The sequence below is a fragment of the Diabrotica virgifera genome, chromosome 6 (assembly GCF_917563875.1).
Source record: "Diabrotica virgifera virgifera chromosome 6, PGI_DIABVI_V3a".
In the NCBI taxonomy this organism is placed as follows: Eukaryota; Metazoa; Arthropoda; class Insecta; order Coleoptera; family Chrysomelidae; genus Diabrotica; species Diabrotica virgifera.
The window spans coordinates 112,605,843-112,628,483 of NC_065448.1; the positions used below are offsets into that span (position 1 = coordinate 112,605,843).

At 35.3% G+C, this 22,641-nt stretch overlaps 1 protein-coding gene across 1 annotated transcript in view; it reads right to left on the minus strand.

The window, feature by feature from the left end:
* Nucleotides 1–423: 423 nt before the first annotated feature.
* The window catches only part of LOC114336253 (solute carrier family 2, facilitated glucose transporter member 8-like), a 33,873-nt gene continuing 11,655 nt past the window's right edge, over nt 424–22,641 (minus strand). The window contains exon 3 of the mRNA XM_028286582.2: nt 424–1,435. Coding sequence (XP_028142383.2) covers nt 855–1,435 — 581 coding nt within the window. The 3' untranslated portion in view covers nt 424–854. The remainder of the gene's footprint in view (nt 1,436–22,641) is intronic.

Here is a 22,641-nt window from a genome sequence, read left to right on the forward strand (position 1 = left end):
TGGTTTTCCCAGAATAATTCATAGTTGGCCGACACCAGCAGAAAGTACAGGTAATATTTGTAATGTTATTCAAAATATAATCGGTATTTACTTAGGTAATTTGTAAATTCTGAGAAGTCTATAAATCTTAAATATCCGGATAATGATACCTGCAGCTATAAATAACGCCCATTATGTTTATGGGTACAACAACAAAGGAGCTTAACAGCAAAATATTTACTTTCACATTTTATTTTAATGGATGTTGATGTTACTAATATATACCTTATTTTTAAATGGGGTAGAGTAAATTCCCATCAAAATATGCATTTATATGCTCTTAAATCTCCAAATATGCAAGGCATATGCATTTATGAAAAACATGAGAAATATGCAGCATATATATGCATATGCATTTTGCATATAATCCAGTCTTTAGTCATTACACATGCAATAGGAATCCAACTAAAGCTAGCAGTGTTTAATTCAACGTTTTTTAAATTAAAATAACACGCTAATGTTAGCAAACAGAATCCTGTTGAAAGACTTGAACTAATAAGTAAAATTTTTCTTCCAAATTGATCTACTAAAATTGATCCCGTTAGTGACGCTACTAGCATGATAGCTCCGAATACGATTGCCGTTATATGAGAATCCATATAGGTAGATCCAGCTTCTTGTAAAATAATATGCATGTTCATTAAAAATACGGTAACACCGCCAAAATGTTGTAAAAAATGAAGATACGTCATTATAAACAGTGCTTTTCTATTGCTTGCTATCATAAACAGATCCAGAAATCGTTTTCGATCAGTTCTTTCCTGATCTACAGCAAATTTAATGTGTTTGATCTCTTCATCTATGTCTGCTTCGTTCTATCTTAGTCTGCTTAGAGCATTTCTGTCAGATTCCGGCTGGTTTTTAGTTAAGAGATAATAAGGACTCTCTGGCATAAACGAAAACCAAATTAGTTCTATAAAGACAAGTGCTGCTCCTAAAAGGCAATGTACATATATGGGAAAAAACGAAGCAATACAATAGATCAAAAGAATTCCACAAAGCGCCATAAAATAAATTAAACCACTTAAAAAACCCCTTATTTTTTGGTCAGCTATTTCAGCAATATACATTGGAGTTGCTACGAATGCCATGTTTCCGGCTGCCCCAGCCACTCCTCTTGCCACAATAATATATTCCACACTTGGGGCCAGAGCAATTGTAATCCAGACAATCATAGATACAAAGGATGCCAGTAAAATTGATTTTTTTCGGCCTACTTTATCTGCGAAGTACATTGTTGGCCAAAGCCCAATAACTCCTCCAATTATAAATGCATTTTCCAACCATTCTCCCTGATATTTTGTAATGGGAATTGGTGAGTCACTGCTCAGCAGTATTGGAACTACGGGAGCACTCCAACCATAATGCATTCCATCGCTTAAAGCACACAGAGTCCCTACAAAAAATTTAAATTCAAATAAAAATAAAGTACGATAGCTGAACATTATATTTAAAATAACAAATAGGGGAGTCAAGATAGAACGAAAACATGCACTGTTTCGGAATAATTCAAACAAACTTATATTTTTCTAAAACTTTTTTTGTTAGTTTATATACATATGTAAAAAATTCTACTTGCCGTTAATTGTTTATTAAATAATTTTAAACATATCGTTGAATTCATCATTTTACTTTGCTCAAATATGTTTCTATTTTGGTTTTGATTATGCTGAATCGGAATATATGGCATTACAATTTGAAAATTCTTATACAGAAGCTCTTATACAATATGTCTGCGTATTCTTTTTCTCATGATCATCTTTCAGTGCGTCACAGTTTTTCGATTTCTTTCTAACGTATTAAATTGTATATGACAGAAAAAAAGGCACGTCGGTGATTACTTTGGCAATTATTTCTAGTTCGGCGATTATTCTAGTTGTCGATAGATGGCGCCATAATAAAAAAATAATTTTTTTTTAATTAGATAATAATATTACAAAAATGATCTGTATAATTTATAAGACCATACAAATCAAAGAAAATACCATTTTATAAATGCAAGAAACACATTTGATTTGTTTTTATTCCAAATTGAAAATGAAATGTGACAACTGTCAGATTTAACTAAAATGTCATGTTAGAATAAATGTCATAAATGTGTATTATCACGGACTTACCCTTTTTCCTATCATTTGTTACGCACTGAAAAATGATCATGAAAAGGACAATAGCTAGTAACCATATGGGAAACTTTTTTATTATCAGTTTTACAAAAAAAAGTTATTCTCCATAAAATACTATACTAAAATCTAAAACTCAACCATAAGATATCAAATTTTATCAATTTGATACGAGGTAGGTATATCAAAAATATTAATTTCGTTAAAGAGTAAAGTACCTACCTTTATATTCCAGTATATTAAAAATTGTTAATACAAAAAGTTATTTGGAATTAAAAACTATGTTTTAATATACAATTACATCCTTCTAATTGAAAAAAAAAAATCAATTTTTCCTCACATTACGCGATACCCATCATAGGTCTGGATCCCGCGTATGAAAAAAAAGTTGATTAATAGCAAGCTGAAAATTTGTTAATAGCTTAAGGGTGTCTAGTCGGATAAACTTTAATATATGGGAACACTGGAACAGGGGCAGTTTTAGCTGTGGAACAGGTTAAAAATTTGGAACGGTCATACTACGAAAACGGTACATTTACTTTGTCCGACAGAATAGACTTAAACTCTCCGAACAAAGATTAAACTCTCATGCAAAAATCAGACTGCTATTTATCACCTGTCATAATTCCTCTCATTTGACACATTCTACATGTTCCACTCATTAAAACGCCCATTTGGTGATAAATAGCAGTCTGATTTTTGCATGAGAGTTTAATCTCTGTTCTGAGAGTTTAAGTCTGTTCTGACGGACAAAATAAATGTGCCGTGTTCGTGGTCGGACCGTCCCAAATTTTTAATCTGTTCCACAATTAAAACTTCCCCTGTTCCAGTGTTCCCATACATCAAAGATTGTCCGACTAGACACCCTTAAGCTATTAACAAATTTTCAGCTTGCTATTAATCAACCTTTTTTTCATACGCGGGATCATAAGTATGATACTATTTATAAGCCTTATTTTAGTTTTCAGTCTTATTTTACTTTTCTTTCCTGTGAGTCCTCTTAGTGTTGCTCTTGCCATGTTGGCTTTCTGGACTGTGGCTTCTACGTGTTTCTTGAACGTTAGTCCTTTGTCCATGATGACTCCTAGGTATTTGGCTTCGTCTTTCCACTCCATGGGGATGTTTTGCACCGTCAGTTGTTCTTCTGGCTGTTGTCTACCTTTCTTATATAGTACCGCTTGCGTTTTCTCGGAGTTGATGGCTATCTTCCACTTTATACTCCATTTCTCGATGTCTTCTAACGCTGTTTGCAGGTTGGTCACTGCTATGTCTACGTTTCTGTGTTTGGCCGCTATCGCTGTGTCGCCTGCATAGAGGCTCATAAGGGTACCTGGTGTCTTAGGTACGTCTGCGGTGTATATTGTGTACAGCAGGGGTGACAGGACTGCTCCCTGTGGTACTCCGGCCTCCGGGCTCCCGAGTTCGGACAGGACTTGTCCTATCCGAACTCCGAAACTCCGGCCGCCCAAGTACGAAGAGATCAGCCTCGTCATCGCCCCGCTGTACCCATAGCCTCGCATTTTATATATGAGCCCCTGATGCCATACTCTGTCGAAAGCTTTGCATACGTCCAGGAATGTTGCTCCAGTGTACTGCTTATCGTTGAAACCAGCTGCTATGTACTCAGTTAGTCTGAGTACTTGTAGCTCACTGGAGTGCTCTGCTCTGAATCCAAATTGAGCTTCTGGGATTATCTCTAATCTATTTGTTTCCGCTTGCAGTCTGCTGAGGATGATTCTTTCCACTATCTTGCTGATCGCTGGGAGTAAGCTGACTGGCCTGTAGTTCTGCGGGAACGTGTGGTTTTTGCCAGAAGTAGCATCGCACTCTGAACAAGAGAGTTTATATACCCCACTAGTCAATATATGAACCGTAGTGGGGTATATAAACTCTCTTGTTTAGACCGCGTTGCTACCTACATCGGTAGAATTTATAGATCCCATTCCACATGATCTGTTGAACACAGTAAGGGATATACCACTTCAGCCTTTTCATATCACTTAAAAGTCAATATACATGAACAACTCAAGATTCCTGAAGGTTTTTAATTAATACACAACATTCACCAAAAAAATACACTCCTTAGATTTTATGAGGATTTGGAAATTATCAAAGACTTGAAAAAAAGTCCCAATTGTGTTAATCGACAATCATCTATTAACCACAATTTTAAGCCCATTCACCGTCAGTGATTTTCCTAATTTCTTACTACAGCACGACCAAATTCACTTTGTATTTTCCAAATTTTTTAAATTATAATGTCTATAAACTGTAAATGTGTATTTCTGGTGCTACTTCGATTGATAACTTATTTTGTTTTTAAATTCTATTTTGGTATCGTCTCGCCAAGTAACATGCCTGCACGGTACCAAAACAAAATTCAGAAAATATGTAAAAACCGAGCGCCAAAAACAGTGCGCATCCAAATCTCAAATACAAAGTGAATCTGGTCGTGCTGTACTTCATTACATACCTTTCTTCTATTTCAACCATAACACTTCATCTACTTCAATTTGTAACCTTTCAACTTATTCTTCAACCTGCTTTTCTATACTTCCCCTCTTTTCCCAAATTTCATGCATAGGTACAGTTGATCAAGATGGTTGTATAAGATTTCGGGTAGGGTTTCGTAATGTTCCCGGAAGGTATCCGCTAACATCGGCTTTAAGCCTTTACAATTTTACGATTTAAGAATGTAAATTGAGACCTGTTTGTAAACACACGTTTATAACTTACGGTCGATTTATGCAAAATTACCGCTAAATTAAAGCCTTTTAATAGTTAAGTTTTAATAGTTCAGTGGTACAAAACTTCAAGAACAGTACTGTAATTAAATTTTTCAATATTTACTGCATCTAAACGACCTTTGTTAGGCCGAGTTTGAGGTTAAAAATTCAGATCCACACGGTTCATTCAAATATAATGTCACAACCAACATTTACAAATCAATCTTCATCCACCAACACTCAACCAGAGAATACTGGTAGCTCCAATTTAAATAATATGAGTACCTCCAAGGCATCTTATGCAAGCACTGTCTCCCAAAATATCTAGAAGTATCCAAAAAAGGAGCAGGCAATTAATTATCTTCGGCTCCATTCAGGGAGCAAAACTTCAAGATTATCTTCTCCAATTGGGACCTCTGGTAAAACCAATAAATATCATTTTCTGTAGCAGAATTTCACACAACAGAATATGTATTTATGTAACCAATAAATCACTGGTTGATGAGTTTTTAACTAATTGTTTGCGCCATCCCATATCGAATGGTAGAACTGTTGCAGATACAGCGAGCGGCGAACTACCTAGATTGTTAAAATCTTTTTTATCGACCTGTGTAGAGATCCATATGGTACCGTCGCGCGCGAGCGTGATATTTATATTGAGGCAAGTTCAAGAGAAATCGTTGGAATACAACAAACCGGCATATTTATGTTTCGTGGACCTTAAGAAGGCGTTTGACAGGGTCACATTAAAGGACGTTATCCATTTGTTATACTCGAGGTACCTCTAGGAATAATTAAAACCATCGAAAACATCTACCAGAACAACACAATAAAAGTAAAGGTGGAAGATGAACTAACTGACCCAATTGAAGTCGGCAATGGCATAAGACAGGGCGACTCTTTAAGTCCTTTATTGTTCAACCTGATCATGAACGAAGTAATAAAAAAAGTAAGAACTAAAAAAGGATACCAAATGGGAGAAAAACAACTTAAAATTATTTGCTATGCAAACGATGCAATACTAATCTCTCAAAGTGAAGATGATTTACAACGTATGCTGCACCAATTTAACATAACCGCCAGAAAATTTAACATGTTAATTTCCTCAAAAAAGACAAAATGCATGGGCATAACAGCAGATCTAATAAGATGTAAATTGGAGCTGGAAGGTCAGATAATAGAACAAGTGATGGAGTTTAAATACCTAGGCATCACACTATCTAGCTACGGGAGGCTCGAAACAGAAGTGGAAGATCAAGTGAATAGAGCAAACGGAGCTGCAGGTTGCCTGAATGACACAATACGGAGAAATAAAAATATCGGAAAAGAAATGAAAGGCAGAATTTACAAAACAGTCATCAGACCAATAATGATATACGCGGCAGAAACACGACCCAGCACAGAGAGGACAAAAAAATTGCTCGAAACAGCGGAGATGAAAACCATTCGAAAAATCATGGTAAGGCTCTATGGGACAGAGCTAGAAGTACAGATATACGACGAAGATGCAAGGTGGATAACATTAATAACTGGGTAAGAAACAGAAGAATAGAATGGAATGACAACATAAGCCGAATGACAACAAATAGGGTAGTCAGGACAGCGAGAGACGGTTCACCAATAGGAAGACGATCAGTGGGAAAACCATGAAAACGATGGAACGACAACTTACTGGAGGCACATTAAAAAAACAGACAGTCATGTCTATACAAAAAGAAGAAGAAGAAGAAGAAGAAGAAGAAGAAGAAGAAGAAGAAGAAGAAGAAGAAGAATAAGAAGAATAAGAATAAGAATAAGAATAAGAATAAGAATAAGAATAAGAATAAGAATAAGAATAAGAATAAGAATAAGAATAAGAATAAGAATAAGAATAAGAATAAGAATAAGAATAAGAATAAGAATAAGAATAAGAATAAGAATAAGAATAAGAATAAGAATAAGAATAAGAATAAGAATAAGAATAAGAATAAGAATAAGAATAAGAATAAGAATAAGAATAAGAATAAGAATAAGAATAAGAATAAGAATAAGAATAAGAATAAGAATAAGAATAAGAATAAGAATAAGAATAAGAATAAGAATAAGAATAAGAATAAGAATAAGAATAAGAATAAGAATAAGAATAAGAATAAGAATAAGAATAAGAATAAGAATAAGAATAAGAATAAGAATAAGAATAAGAATAAGAATAAGAATAAGAATAAGAATAAGAATAAGAATAAGAATAAGAATAAGAATAAGAATAAGAATAAGAATAAGAATAAGAATAAGAATAAGAATAAGAATAAGAATAAGAATAAGAATAAGAATAAGAAGAAGAAGAAGAAGAAGTTTTGATAAAGGCATAGAGATTCTTGTTTAAGCTCGAGTTAATTTCACCAAAAATTGAGTCAGAACAAGGTAGCGTTAATTTATCCGAATTAAATAATAAAAGAGGTTCTGCCAGAAGGTTTTTCACTATTTTAGTAATGCCATTGAGAAAGATCCACATAATGTACATGTAATTTTAAATTCAATTAAAAATGCCGAACGAGCTTTAAATTCATTTTTCCTGGCAATTGAAAGTAATTATGTTAAAGAATTTCATAATGAATTCGCTGCTTACTTTGAAAGTCATGCTGAACTAGGTTATAAAATTCTTAAAATCAAGGATGGGTATTCTCCATCCACTTGCGAGACGGGGTATACGGGTTCCGGAATTGGGTTGCCAGTTCCATACTTGCCTAAATTTTCGGGCAAAATATCCGAGTGGGCTTCCTTTAAATCCAGATTCCACACACTAGTGAATTGTCGTAGTAATTTATCCGAGATTAACAAGTTGCAATATTTGCTATCCTCCCTTTCCGATGTCGCTTTGAACGTAGTTCGTGGCTTAGACGTTACTCCTGGTAGTTACCAGATTGCGATGCAATCTTTAATTGAGCGCTTTGACAATCTCAGAATCACAGTGTATGGTCACGTAAAGGCAATATGTCATATCCCCCTATCCAAAAGGAGTCATATGACGCAATCAGATATTTATTAGGTACTTTAGTTCAAAGCCATAGATCGCTTAAAAATTTAAAGCGCCTAGTAGAGCATTGTGATAATTTCATTATCCAAATTATCCATGAAAATTTTCCTCCTTCAATACAGAAAGAATGGGATGCTACCTTAAAGGGTAATGAGTTTCCTACCTTTGAACAGTTGAGAGCATTTTTAGTGAAAAAATGTCAACTCCTTGAGACCACTCCAACTCACACGTGACAATAGTACTAAAAATTACAAGTCTTTGGCATGTATAAATTACGATCCTCCCAAAGGGAAAATTAAATATGCCGTATGCATGGCTCCTCATTTCACGCGTTTATGTCCTGATTTGTTGAAATTAAATCCAAGAGAAAGAGTTGCTCTAATTATAAGCAAGCATGTTTGTCTAAATTGCTTTAATGCGGGGCATTTAATAAAACCTGCAGAAAGTCAAAATATACTGTATGTACTGGCCTACATAATACGGTACTGTACGTAGACAGAATTCCAGTACGGCCAATAATGATGTGAATAGTACTACGCCAACCCCCGTAAGTACTAATTTATCCAGTCTTGGTGTACCAAAACTCCTCACTACTTGCATAGTCGGGCTAAGGGACCACACCGGTGAAATTCACGCTGTGCGCGGTCTCTTGGACTCCGGTTCCCAGGTAAATGTCGTTACTTCTAGATTAGCAAATCGCTTAAACTTATGTCGCCATCCTGCGAAGCTGTCCATATAGGGTGTTGGAGGTAAAGCTTTTACTGCTGCCCATATCATCAACGTTGAAATTTCCTCCTTTTCTCTTCCTCCTTGAATCGTTATATATTAGATCACATTAGATATTGTATTCCTGCAAAATCAGTGGATCGCAGTTTATTTAATATTCCCGCTGAAATAAGGCTAGTAGATCCTCAGTATAATTTATCTAATGAAATTGACTTATTGATAGGTGCTCAGTTATTTTGGAGATGCCTCAAACAAGACAGACTCGTTATTGACCCAAATTTATTACTTCAAAACAGCGTGTTTAGCTGGTTAATTAATGGTGCGGTGAACACTGAAATTCCCCAATCCCATTCCATGTGTCATTTGCTAAATTTATCTTAAGTAGAGAAATCCACTGCTGGAATATACAGAAAATGAAGACCAACTACCATAGTTAATCAAGATAACCAAATAGTGCTAGGTGAAAAAAGAAAATTCATATATGGGAAAAGTATATCCAGGAGCTCTTTCATGACGAAAGACCCATGAGTGAAGTTTATACAGACGACCAGCTGACTGGCCCTTCAATCACTAAAGAGGAGATAGAATAGGCAATATTATATTCAAAAAACAGTAAGGCACCTGGACCAGATGAAATCCCTTCAGAAATACTCAAACTACTGGATGAAAGAGGAATTTCAGCAATACATAAAATATTTAACTTTATTTATGAAACTGGTTGCTATCCTCAACAGAGGTTGGTCTCTACATTTATTCCCCTACCCAAAATATTCAATGCAAAAAGATGTGAGGATCACAGACTCATTAGCCTGATGAGTCACACTTTAAAAATATTTTTAAAGATACTACATCAAAGATTATACAAAAAATGTGAATGGGACATCAGTGATTCTCATTTTGGGTTTAGGCAAGGTTTAGGAACAAGAGAAGCAATAGTAGCAACACAGGTGTTGGTCCAAAATTGTTACGATCAGAGGAAGGATGTGTTCCTGTGCTTTTTAGATTACGAGAAAGCGTTTGATCGTGTCCAACATCACAAGGTAATGCAAATCCTCAAGAAGCTTGATATAGACCAAAAAGACATAAGATGCATTGAAAACTTGTAATGGTATTAGGCAGCACAATTAAAAATAGACAATTCTATATCCACATCCATACATATAAGAAGGGGTGTTCGGCAGGGATGTGTGCTTTCCCCTCTTTTATTTAACATTTATTCGGAAGCCATATTTCAAGAGTCTTTGGAAGATGCAGGGAAGGGAATCAAAGTGAATGGGGTATTGATCAACAACATACGATATGCTGATGTGACTTAATTTGTGACAATATAGCAGATCTTCAACAACTTGTCACTATAATCGGAGAATACAGTAAGCGAATGGGATTAGAGATTAATACCAAAAGACCAAATTCATGATCATCTCCAGAAACTTGGATGCATTTAAAAGCTCCACCATAACACTGAATACTAAGTCCATTGAAAGAGTGAGAAAATTTAAATAACTGGGAACGTGGCTTTTTGAGGACTGGGCATCGGACAGGGAAGTAAAATGTCGCATTGAGCAAGCTCGACAAGCTTTCGTAAAATACAGGAAGGTACTGACCTGTTCAGAGTTCGATCTTACGCTGAGACTAAGGTTTACTAAATGATACGTGTGATCGGTGCTGATATATGGCATAGAGGGCTGGACACTCAAAACGAGGGCTATAAACAGATTAGAAGCTTTCGAAATGTGGCTTTATCGCCGTATCCTTAAGATACCATGGACGGCGAAAGTCACAAATGTAGATATCCTTAAAAGAATCAACCAAGAACGCCAGCTTTTCGAAAATATCAAGAAAAGAAAAACGGATTATTTGGGTCACATCACGTGAAACAAAAAATACCAGTTCCTTCAACTGATAATCCAGGGTAAAATTGAAGGCAAGAGAGGAATAGGACGCAAGAAAATGCCCTGGTTTCGAAACATAAGGCAATTGACGACATACAATCTCTGAAACACATTGCAAGAAACAGAGAGTTAATGGAAAATGTGATCGCTAACATCCATTAGTGGATTTGCATCTGAAGAAGAAGAAGAGAAATCCATATCCAGATTTTGGGAAAAAGAGCATTTTGTGGATGCAAGCCCTATCTTAGCCGTTGAAGACAAGAGTGCCGAAAGTCATTTTTCCTCACATACTCATCGCGATGATTCTGGTCGTTTTGTAGTTGCTCTGCCCTTCGTCGAATCCCCCGAAAAGTTAGGAGAATCTCTTACTGGTTTTAAGAAGAGATTTCTGAATCTCGAAACCAAATTAAAGCGTAATCCGAGTCTTAAGTTGCACTATGACGAAATTATCCTGGAATATTTAAAACTTGGTCACGACATGTCCCTTTTATATGATATTTCCTGTGCGAAAGATTCTGGTTATTATATTCCACATCGTGCTGTCTTGAAAGACGGTATTGGATCCAAAATCCGAGTTGTTGTTGATGCTTCGTTTAAAACCTCCAATGATGTCAGTTTAAACGACATATTGTTGAAAGGTCCTGTGATCCAAGATAATCTATTTGTATTATTATTACGTTTTCTTTTCTACAAGTGGGCTATGACCGTAGACATTCGTAAAATGTATAGACAATCTTTAATAAGAGAATGCGACCGAGTTTTCCAAAACATTTTATATCGATTTAATAGTGACCAACCAATCTCAGTAAATCGATTGAATACCGTAACTTATGGTACCAAGCCCGCTTCATTCCTTGCCACAAGGTGGCTAAAGGCCTTGGGTGAATCTGTTCTGCATTCTGACGCTGATGTAGCTAGATAAGTCTGTAATGATTTTTATATTAATGATGCTTTAACCGGCTCTGATTCCGAAAAGGAATTGATCTCTTTGTGTAACCGTTTGATAAGTTTATTCTCCACAGCTGGTTTAGAATTGAGCAAATGGTGTACCAATTCCACCAAATTTGGTGAAATCGCACCTTTCAACGATCTAGCGACCGAGAAGATGTTGAGTGCGTCGGAAAATGAATTACCGAAAGTCTTGTGTGAATATTGTTCGAATCGTGGTGATCATCTAAAATACTATTACGACATAAATTCCAGATTTGCTCGTACAAAGCGATGCATGTTATCCGAAATTTCCCGATTGTTTGACCCTCTTGGATTAATTGGTCCAGTCATTGTTCGTGCTGTTATTCATGCAGAAACTTTGGAAATCTAATTGCTTATGGGATGAGGTGTTGCCTGAAGATTTATTATCCGAATGGTCAGATCTAAGTGTGGATTGGTCCTCGGTAAGTAAAATCGCGATCCCTCGATGCATATCGTGTTGCTCCAGTACCTATGAGTTAAGGGGATACTGTGATGCTAGTGAAAAGGCCTACGGTTGCTGCATTTACCTTATTTCATGTAACAGTGGCCGCGTCACTCATAGCCTTACATGCGGCAAATCGCTAGTAGCGCCACTTAAAACGATCTCCCTTACTAGGTCAGAGCTCTGCGCTGCAGTGCTGCTAGCTGACCTCATGAATGTAGTCTCTCACGTCTTACCCTTGAAAATATCAAGAAAACGTTATTTTTCCGACTCATTAGTCTCACTTTCCTGGATTAGCCTGGACTAGCATAGAGTTAGTCATATTATTGATTTATCCAATCCAGATGATTGGTTTTTTGTTCTCGATCGTTTAAATCCAGGGGATGCTCGGTTTAGGATTTCAGAACTTGGTGGAACGATCCTGATGGATTCCCTGATAATCCCATCCAGATTCCGCAGGAATTACCTGAACTGCGGGTTCTAACCGTGGCTCTTAAGTCAATAAATCCTTCTTTCATTAAAATAATTTCAAACCTAAAAAAACTTATACGAGTAACTGCCTGGTGCTTAAGATTTTCTTACAACTCTCGTGTTAAACCTCCTCAATCCGGTATACTATCTGTTTCAGAGCTAAGAAGCGCAGAACTTGCCTTAGTTAAGTTAGTTAAAAGTCGTGCACTCCAATCCGAAATGGATGAGTTAATGAAATCTCGAGATCTACCAAAGAATTCCTCCTTCTTATCCCTGAATCCGTTTGTCGACTCTGCGGTTGTTTTGCATGTAGGAGGTCGCCTTGCTTTGTCTAATCTGACCAAATTCCAAAAACATTCTATATTGTTACCGAAAGGTCATTTCTCTGAGCTGATTTTTCGCCGTATTCATATCTTGAATGGTCATGTCGGTGCTCAAACCACCTTAGCTCTAGTGAGAAACCGTTTTTGGATAATAAACGGTCGTAGTTCTACCCGGAACGTATTAGGAAACAGTATCTCCTGTTTCCGTTTTCGTCCTCGTTTCACACACCCTATAATGGGACAATTGTCGCTTGAACGTGTCAGTCTCACCAAACCCTTTAATAATATTTTCCTAAATCAAACGAATTTCTAAAGTTTATGGATGTGTCTTCATTTTTTGCTAAAGTACAAAGGCTGTACATTGTGAAGTGGTGGACACAGTGGACAGTTTATGCTCGGACTCGTTTTTAGCGGTCCTCACAAGGTTTTCCTCTCGCCGTGGCTTGCCTTCGTGTATAGTCACCGATAATGCGACTAATTTTGTAGGCGGTCGCCGCATTTTGAATGAAGCCTACCGATTTTTATTGGATTATTTCATTCATAGGAGATTCTGACCAATAGAAAGCTACAGAAATGAAAATTAAGGTGATTTTTTATTCATAATTTTAACTTTCAATCGTATAGTAAGATATTTGATCACGTTTTTAATTCTGTCCAATCAGATTAAAATTATACTGATTATTTCATTCATAGGAGATTCTGATCCATATTGATACCAAATGGGAGAAAAACAACTTAAAATAATCTGCTATGCAGACGATGCAATACTAATTTCTCAAAGTGAAGATGATTTACAACGTATGCTGCACGAATTTAATATAACCGCTAGAAAATACATGTAAATTTCCCCAAAAAAGACAGCAGATCTAATAAGGTGTAAATTAGAGCTGGAGGGTCAAATAATAGAACAAGTCATGGAGTTTAAATATCTAGGCATCATACTATGCAGCTACGGAAAGCTCGAGACAGAAGTGGAAGATCAGGTGAATAAAGCAAACAGAGCCGCAGGTTGCCTGAATGAAACAATATGGAGAAATAAAAACATCGGAAAAAAAGTGAAAGGCAGAATTTACACAACAGTCATCAGACCAATAATGACATACGCGGCAGAAACACGACCTGATACAGAAAGGACAAAAAGAATGCTAGAAATAGCAGAGATGAAAACATTGCGAAAAATCGATGGTAAGAAGCTGTGGGATAGAGCTATAAGTGCAGATATACGAAGGAGATACAAGGTGGACAACATTAATAACTGGGTGAAAAGCAGCAGAGTAGAATGGACGGCGAGAGACGATTCCCCATCAGGACCGCGTTTAGGTCAATTGCCGCCCTAGGCAATTCTCTAGTAGCCGCCCTTCAAACATGTACCATTTTTGCGAAAAAAAAATGCAAGCAGAATTTTTTATTTAGGGAGCGTTCAAGTATTATGTAACACGATTTTTGAAGATTTTTTACCCCCACTCCCCCCCTACGTAACGCAATTTTTGAAGATTGTGAGAAGAACAAAAATCACACTGATCACAGTATGGTATGAATTCGCTTTTGACCGGTGAAAATAAACACAGAATGTTTTACATAAAAATGAAAAATTATGATTATGTATAATTTGCAATTTGCACTAGTATAAGATAGGAATGTGTTGCGATAGCAGTAGCCGTTATGTTTTAACTGTTATTTCACTGAAGCTATTTCACACTGTTACATCATTTTCATAACAACTGAAATATTCAGGTAGCTGACTGCTTTTTTAATTATTGTAGATATATAGGTAGAAAACCTACCCGTGTCCTGTCTAGAGTTCACGTCCGTTTTTTTTTAATTATTAACAATTTAATTTGTATGTAATTTCTACATACATTACATATATGCAATTTTAATATAAATGTATTAATTAGTAAAGGGTCTACTTTGTTTAAACATTTCTTGAAAAAATTATTTTTTTCCAAATACCTATTTTCTTAATCATATCATTATAGTATGGTATAACTAGATCCAAACCCAGACATCCAAAGTGAAAGTTAACCTCCAGCACCAAATTGTTCTATATGTCCTACATAATGTTCAGAAAAAAGTCACACCATTTTGAGCGTCGGGTTGGGGGGAAGAGGGGGGAGAAATCGGTAAATTCGTAGTTTTTTAGGTTTTTCGTCAATATTTCTAAAACTATGAGGTTTAGCCTGAACAATATTTTATACAAAAATGTTCTACAATAAATTTGAAATAAAAAATGTCCTATACATAATCCTTCTAAAATGAACGATTCCAAAGTTACGGAGGTAGTATAGTATAATTGGTCCAAAAAAAGGCCTAACCTAGACATCCAAAGTAAAAGTTTTCCTCCAACACCAAATTGTTCTACATGGTCCTGATATTATTCAGTAAAAAGTTACACCATTTTGAGCGTCCCGTTTGGGGGTTAAATAGAGGAGAAATCGGCAAATTAGTAGTTTTTTTATGTTTTTCGTCAATATTTCTAAAAATATGCTTTAATGTTCTATACAAAAATGTTCTACATTAAATTTAAAACAAAAAAGGTCCTATACAGAATTGTTATAAAATCAACGATTCCACAGTTACGGAGGGTGAAAAGTGGAGGTTTTCGATACTTTTTATATTTTTTGAGCAATTTATAATATTTTTACTGATTGAAATAAATTTTCTTTAACAGGATTTGCTATTTCAGTTTCCGGTGGTATGTTAGTGATAATCCCTTGAAGAATTAAACGTCAACCTCACCACCCAAAATCATCTTCAATTGCCCAAAAAATATAAAAAGTATCGAAAACCTCCACATTTCACCCTCCGTAACTCTGAAACCGTTGATTTTATAACAATTAAGGATAGGACCATTTTTGTTTTAAATTTTATGTAGAACGTTTTTGTATATAACATTGTCTACGCTTAAACATAGTTTTAGAAATATTGACGAAAAACGTAAAGAAATAACTAATTTACCGACTTCTCCCCCATCTCCCCCCCAAACCGGAAGCTTAAAATGGTGTAACTTTTTACTGAACAATATGTGGATCATATAGAACAATTTGGTGTTGGAGGAAAACTTTTACTTTGGATGTCTAGGTTAGGCCTTTTTTGGACCAATTATACTATACTACCTCCGTAACTTTGGAATCGTTCATTTTAGAAGGATTATGTATAGGACATTTTTTATTTCAAATTTATTGTAGAACATTTTTGTATAAAATATTGTTCAGGCTAAACCTCATAGTTTTAGAAATATTGACGAAAAACCTAAAAAACTACGAATTTACCGACTTCTACCCTCCCCCCTCTACCCCTCAAACCCGACGCTCAAAAAGTGTACCTTTTTTCTGAACATTATATGGACGATATAGAACAATTTGGTGTTCGAGGATAACTTTCACTTTGGATGTCTGGGTTATGTCATTTTTTGAATCAATTCTATCATATTATTAATGATCATAGAAAAAGTTAAAGTATATTTTAATAAATAAATTATTTTTATTAAATAATAATTTATTGAACATAATTTATTCATTAAAATATACCTTAACTTTTTCTATGATTAATAATGATAGTATCATTACAAAAAATGGATTTTTGAGAAAATATTATTTTTTCAAAAATTGTATAAAAAATTAGACTGTTTATTAATTATTAAATATCTAGACAAATTGCTTATTTGTCATTTACACAAAAGTACATACAAATTAAAAGAAGAAATATCAAAATTCATTGAGTAGATCCCAAGATATAGAAAATGGTAGTAGTTTTAAGTTGCTTTTTAGTTTTTGAACTCGTGCATTTTTCGGCTCCCGCCAGGTAGCTGACAACTGTTTTAATTGTTGACCTATAGGATGAAAACGTACATGTTTCCTGCCTAGAGTTCGCGTTCGTTTTTTAATTATTAACAATTTAGTGCAATCAACGCAGAAGCTCCCCCTTCACTTACTATGACTAATCATCATTTGAACTACATTTTTAAAAATTCGAGTAAAATATCATCTTTCCGAATACCTATGTAAGAAGATGTTTTCTACAGACAAAATTTTTAAAGTTATTGTAAATATTTATAAACTAGTATTTTTTACTATATTAGATAATTTTTATCTTTTCTTAATACATTTTGACAGGACCACTTTTCTACTTTCATTTGGCATATGCAGAATTATCCTATCTTCATTATTTTCTGTCATTTGTTATTGCAAAACAAAGGTCTCTGGGATAAATAAATAGAATAACTAACTTTTAAACTAATTAATGGATCGGTCTCAAATTTTGGGAGTTTGTTATGTACCCCAATAACCAACTTTGAGTAAAGCGAAACACTACAGTTCTAAGTTAGTTTTAGGAAAACTTATTAATAAATAACGATTTTCAGTTATTTTGCAGTTTACGAAGCTACAAATTAACATTTTGAATTTCAAAAATCGTCATTTTGAAGGTTTTCAATGTTCTAAAAAAATAAATTTTGTAATTTTATGTCAAATATTTAGCTTTTTAATTGAGTGCAAAAAATGGAAAAAATTGCGTTGATTGCACCAAATTGTTAATAATTAAAAAACACGAACTCTAGGCAGGAAACATGATGGTTTTCATCCTATAGGTCAAGTCCACGATAACTAAAAAGTAGTCAGCTACCTTGATATTAATTTCATTGTCCCGAACATGGTCTTGCTTATTTCCCTGTCTGGAGTATTATATCAGTGCGACGACACGAATATTACCTCCTTGTAATAATTCAGTTTGAAAATCCCAACTCTAACTCGATTTCCTACTGGTAATCTTTAGTTTCTGCAATATGTGCAATATTGATGTGATCAGTCAATTCACCGTCTTTGCGGAGCTTCTGGCGGCCCAATAATCACAAATTTATGACTTCCGTTTTTTTGGATGAATAGTGTTAGTTTTAAGATAACAGAATGCTATGTTTGTTTTATTTTTGATATGAATGCAATTTCTTTTATTTAGAAACGATTTTCTATTTCATTGATGGATGAATGATGAATAATATACATATTTGTTATTCGATTTTAATTTTTAAATACAAATATTTTTTTGTACAGTATTTTTGCCGCCCCAGGGGCGTCATTTGATAGGATTAGGGGAGGCAGTTGCCCCCTCCCCTGAAACTAAAAATGACTAAAATTTACAAAAAATGCTTACAGTTTTCATCATTACATCATTTAATATAATGTATTGTATATTATATAATGCTTGCCCCCCCCCCCCAATCAAAATTTCAAGCCCCTGTGCCGCCCTCTCACAATTTGCCGCCCTAGGCAGCTGCCTATATTGCCTAATGGATAAAGCAGCCCTATCCCCAATAGGAAGACGATCAGTGGGAATACCACGAAAAAGATGGAATGACAACTTACTGGAGGCACATTAAAAAAACAGACAAAGTAATGTCTATTTAAAAAGAAGAAGAGAAGAGATTCTGACCAATCGAAAGCTACAGAAATAAAAATGAAACTGATAATTTTTCATAATATCCCGATGTCAAGTATATTACGACAGGTGCCCTTCGTTGCTACGAAAAAATACATTCAGTGACAATAATGACAATTAATGTTTTAAAAATTATAAAAGTAATGACTTTCAACCGTTAAATATTTTATAACAACTGTGTGTTTAATTGTATTACTTTGTACTTGTAAATCGACCTGTGTAGAGATATATGGAAGCGTCGCGCGCAAGCGTGATTTGCAAATGTAGACCGTAAAGATACTCTCTTGTACTTGTAACAAAAAGGAATGTAACAAAGTTTTGTGCCATTAAATAAATTGTGTTTGAATTCTGAATTTCGTAATAATACACCTTCCCAGTGCATCCATCTCCACCCACCGACGAAGCCTGTTCGAAGAAATCCTTATTTGATAGTCCACTGCCTGAACATTTGGTCCATTCGATAGCCGAATCTTTTGAACGCATCGCTGTTAAGGTGCCGCCATTCGCCATTGTTGGATGCACGTTGTAAAAGGGTGAGTACCTGTCTCAGCTAATGTTATTAAATGATCCGGGTGTTTTATTACCATATCCACAGTATCCTTTGCTTTTGTATATCCATTTTAAACGTGTTTATTACCCAATTAACCATTTTTACAATTTATTTATTTTATTTTTCAAATTGTGGTGCAATTTTGGTCAAATAATGGTAACCTCATGGTCAAATTATTGTAAATGATGAAATCATCAAAGCAAGACGTCTAATTTCACCAGCGGACAGACTAATATTATCGAATGTAAGCCCAACGATCCTACATGAATCTCTTGTAACCTTGCTGGAAAATATTGAATTAAAATTAATTTCTTCAATAAAGTTTCTTAGAATAGGCGCTGAAACATGGACACTCACTGAAGCAATAGAGAAAAAACTTGAAGCCTTCGAGATATGGCGATACAGGCGAATCCTAAGGATATCATGAACAGACAAGGTAACCAACGAGACAGTATTACGAAGAGTGGGCAAACAAAGAGAGGTGATGTATACCATTAAAAGGAGAAATTTAGAATATCTCGGACACATAATGAGAAACGGCATTAATACAGATTACTGAAGGTAAACCTTCAAGGTAAAGTATTCGGGAAGCGAGGAATTTTGAGAAGAATAATATCATTGTTAAAGAACCTGAGTAAATGGTTCTCCACAACAACAACTAATCTATTTAAAACAGCAGTTAATAAAATAATTATGGCCAGAATTATCGCCAACATTCGCAACGAATAGGCACCAAAAGAAGAAGAAGAATAGGCGCATCAAATTCGGAATACCAACACATACTTAGCTTCAGAAGACAGGTGTATATCGGTTCTTCCCCAGATATTATCATACCCGAATTCTTAGAAATAACACATGATAATATATCATATCGAATCTTTTTAGCCCTAGACAGTCAACGCTGCTTCACCTGCAAACTATCTGGACATGTTGCATCCCAATTCCCTTCCTGGCAATATTAACCCAAATATCCAACAATCACCACAATTCACACATAATGTTCAGATCTCGCCAACATCTCAACCCGAAGAAAAATTTTCTAATGACTTACATTCTCACACAATATATAATATTCTACCCGAAAGTTCCTCAGTAGTAGAAAATTGTGCAAAGCCGTCAATATTGCTTTAATCACATCCAATCTGGCAACAAATCCAAATTGCACTGCTCAATCTGAAAATATCCCAACCTAAGGTAAAAGTTACCTTAGGTAAAAGTTACCTTAGGTTGGGATATTTTCAGATTGAAATTCAACAACTTCATCAGCAACAAAACGAACAGCTAATTATATGTCTCCAGCTACTACAGAAGAACAAACGCCACCCAATACTTCTACTTTCTCTCTTCCCCAAACAGTCGTTCAGAAAAACAAAAAACCCAAAACTAATACATCAGCTTAAGAAATAGAACTTACTGAATCCATTATAAACTATATCGACATTCTCCTCCCCTCATAATAAACAGGCCATCAGTTTAAACAGCTCCTAGAAAATACACACTGATCGAGGGATGTTCTTAGCATTGCTGAAGACTTCACAGAAGATATTCCAAAATTAATAGATATCTTAGAAGAACTCCATCTCCACGCAAACACTAAGAAGCTAAAAACTCGTGTCGCAAGGCTAAAAAATAAATTACTAAAGCAATCCCAAGATTTAAGTAATACCCAATCTGATATCTCAAACCCATGTCAAGAGACCCAATAAATACATTCGAGTCATTACTCCAGTGGAACTTAAGTGGGTACTATACCCGTTTAAATATGGTACAACATCTCATAGCCCTCCATTCTCTGGAAATATTGTGTTTACAAGAAACTCATTTCCGAAACGAAAATGTTTGCAAAATGAGGGGATGTAATGAGTTCGTTAAAAACCGAAATGTACAAGTTGCGAGTGGCGGCGTAGCAATTGACGTCTCAAAGAATCTACAAGCAACACAACTTAAAGTAAATGCAAACCTTGAAGCGACAGCCGTAAAAATTAAAGCACAACTAAATTACACCATCTGCAACATAATATACATTCCTCCTGACCATTATTTAGTTCAGCATGAATTAGAATCTCTAATTAATCAACTTCCAACACCTTTCATTCTCCTAGGAGATTTTAATGCCCACAATTACTCCTGGGGTTCTCAGAAAACAGACAGAAGGGGACGAATTCTATCAGACATATTTAACACTATGAACCTAAGTCTACTAAATGATGGCAGCATTACTGGATTCAATATAGCTACTGGCAATTCTTCTAGCATCGATCTTTCATTATGTAGACCACTAGCCCAACTATTAGTCCTTGCCTACAGTGGACAGTTATGGATAACTTGCTAGGCAGTGACCACTTTCCTATAAAATTAACGAATTCAAATATAATAGACAAAGTATCCATCAGAAGTGGAAAATAAGGAAAACCGACTGGAGCTCTTTCTCAAAAAATATTGAGAATAACATAAACAAAATTAATGATTTGAAGGACGCAAATACAGCAGTAACTCAACTTAACGAAATAATAATAAAAGCCGCTTAATTTTCAATAGGGAAAACAAAGCATATCAAGAAATTTAAACCTGTGCCTTGGTGGAATGACGATTGTGCCGAAGCAATGCAAAACAGCAAACCTGCTCTAAATAGATGTAGGAGGGAGAAAACCGGAGCAAGTATAATTGAATAAAAAAACATAGGGCAAAAGCAAGATATATTACCAACAAAAGTAAAAAAGGGTCATGGAAGAAGTTCGTCGGAATCATAAACAGAAACACTACAATATCATCGGCATGGAGGAAGATACAAGGTATTTATGGAAACAAAACTTACCATGCCATTAAAGCATTAGATTATGACGGCAAAAAATAAACCGAACAAAAGAAATAGTTGAAGCATTCGCAGACTGTTATTATAAGCTTTCTATAAACAGAAATATAATTAATTATAACATTCCTCTCCCCACGGAATTCAAAGAGCTGGAAAACCTTGATTCCCTAAACAAGCGACTGACAAAAGAAAAAATGGAGGAATCTCTCTCATCACTAAAAGACATTTCTTCTGTCCTCGATGACATCCCACCTATTTTTCTTACAAATCTCCCAGAAACGGCGAAACAAACCCTGCTCAATATTTTTAGTCACATGTGGAATAATAGTGACTTCCCTTAATCTAGAAGAAAACAACAATCATCCCCATACTTAAATATAATAAATCTTCACTCTTACCTGAATCTTACTGGCCAATCTCCCTAACCTGCTCCATGGGTAAATTGTTAGAAAAAATAATCAATAAGAGACTAATATGGTTTTTGGAAACTCACAAATTATTGATTTCCGAACAATCCGGATTTCGACCATCTAGAAGCACACTTGAAAACATTTCCACATTGACCTAGCAAGTCATATTCACGAAGCAATTGCTACTAAAGATAAATGTCTAGTATTTTATTTATTTATGTCATGGGATCTGACATCAGCACCCCAAGGGAACTGAAGAATTGACTGCCTCAGGGATCTGTCCTGGCTTCTCTTCTCTTTAGCCTATACATCTCTGATATGCCAGAAACCAGATCAAGGAAGTTTGGTTACGCCGATGACTGGGTCCTTGCAACAAGGTGTAAGTCATTTGAAGAAACAGAGGTTTCCAGTTTCCACCTAAATAACAAGTTTGCAGTAAGTATACTCTCAATATTCAGTTCGAAAACACCACACTCGCCTACAATAAAACACCAAAGTACCTTGGGGTGACTCTTGGCAGAACCCTATCATTCAAGAAACATCTGACAAAAACAGCAAAAAACCTTAAATCCAGAAACAACATCATCCAGAAGCTGTGCGGCACAACATGGGGAGCATCGGCTTCCACCTTGCGATCATCTACCCTGGGCCTAGTCTTCTCAACTGCGGAATACTGCTCTTCAGCATGGCTTAACAGTCCAAATATACACAA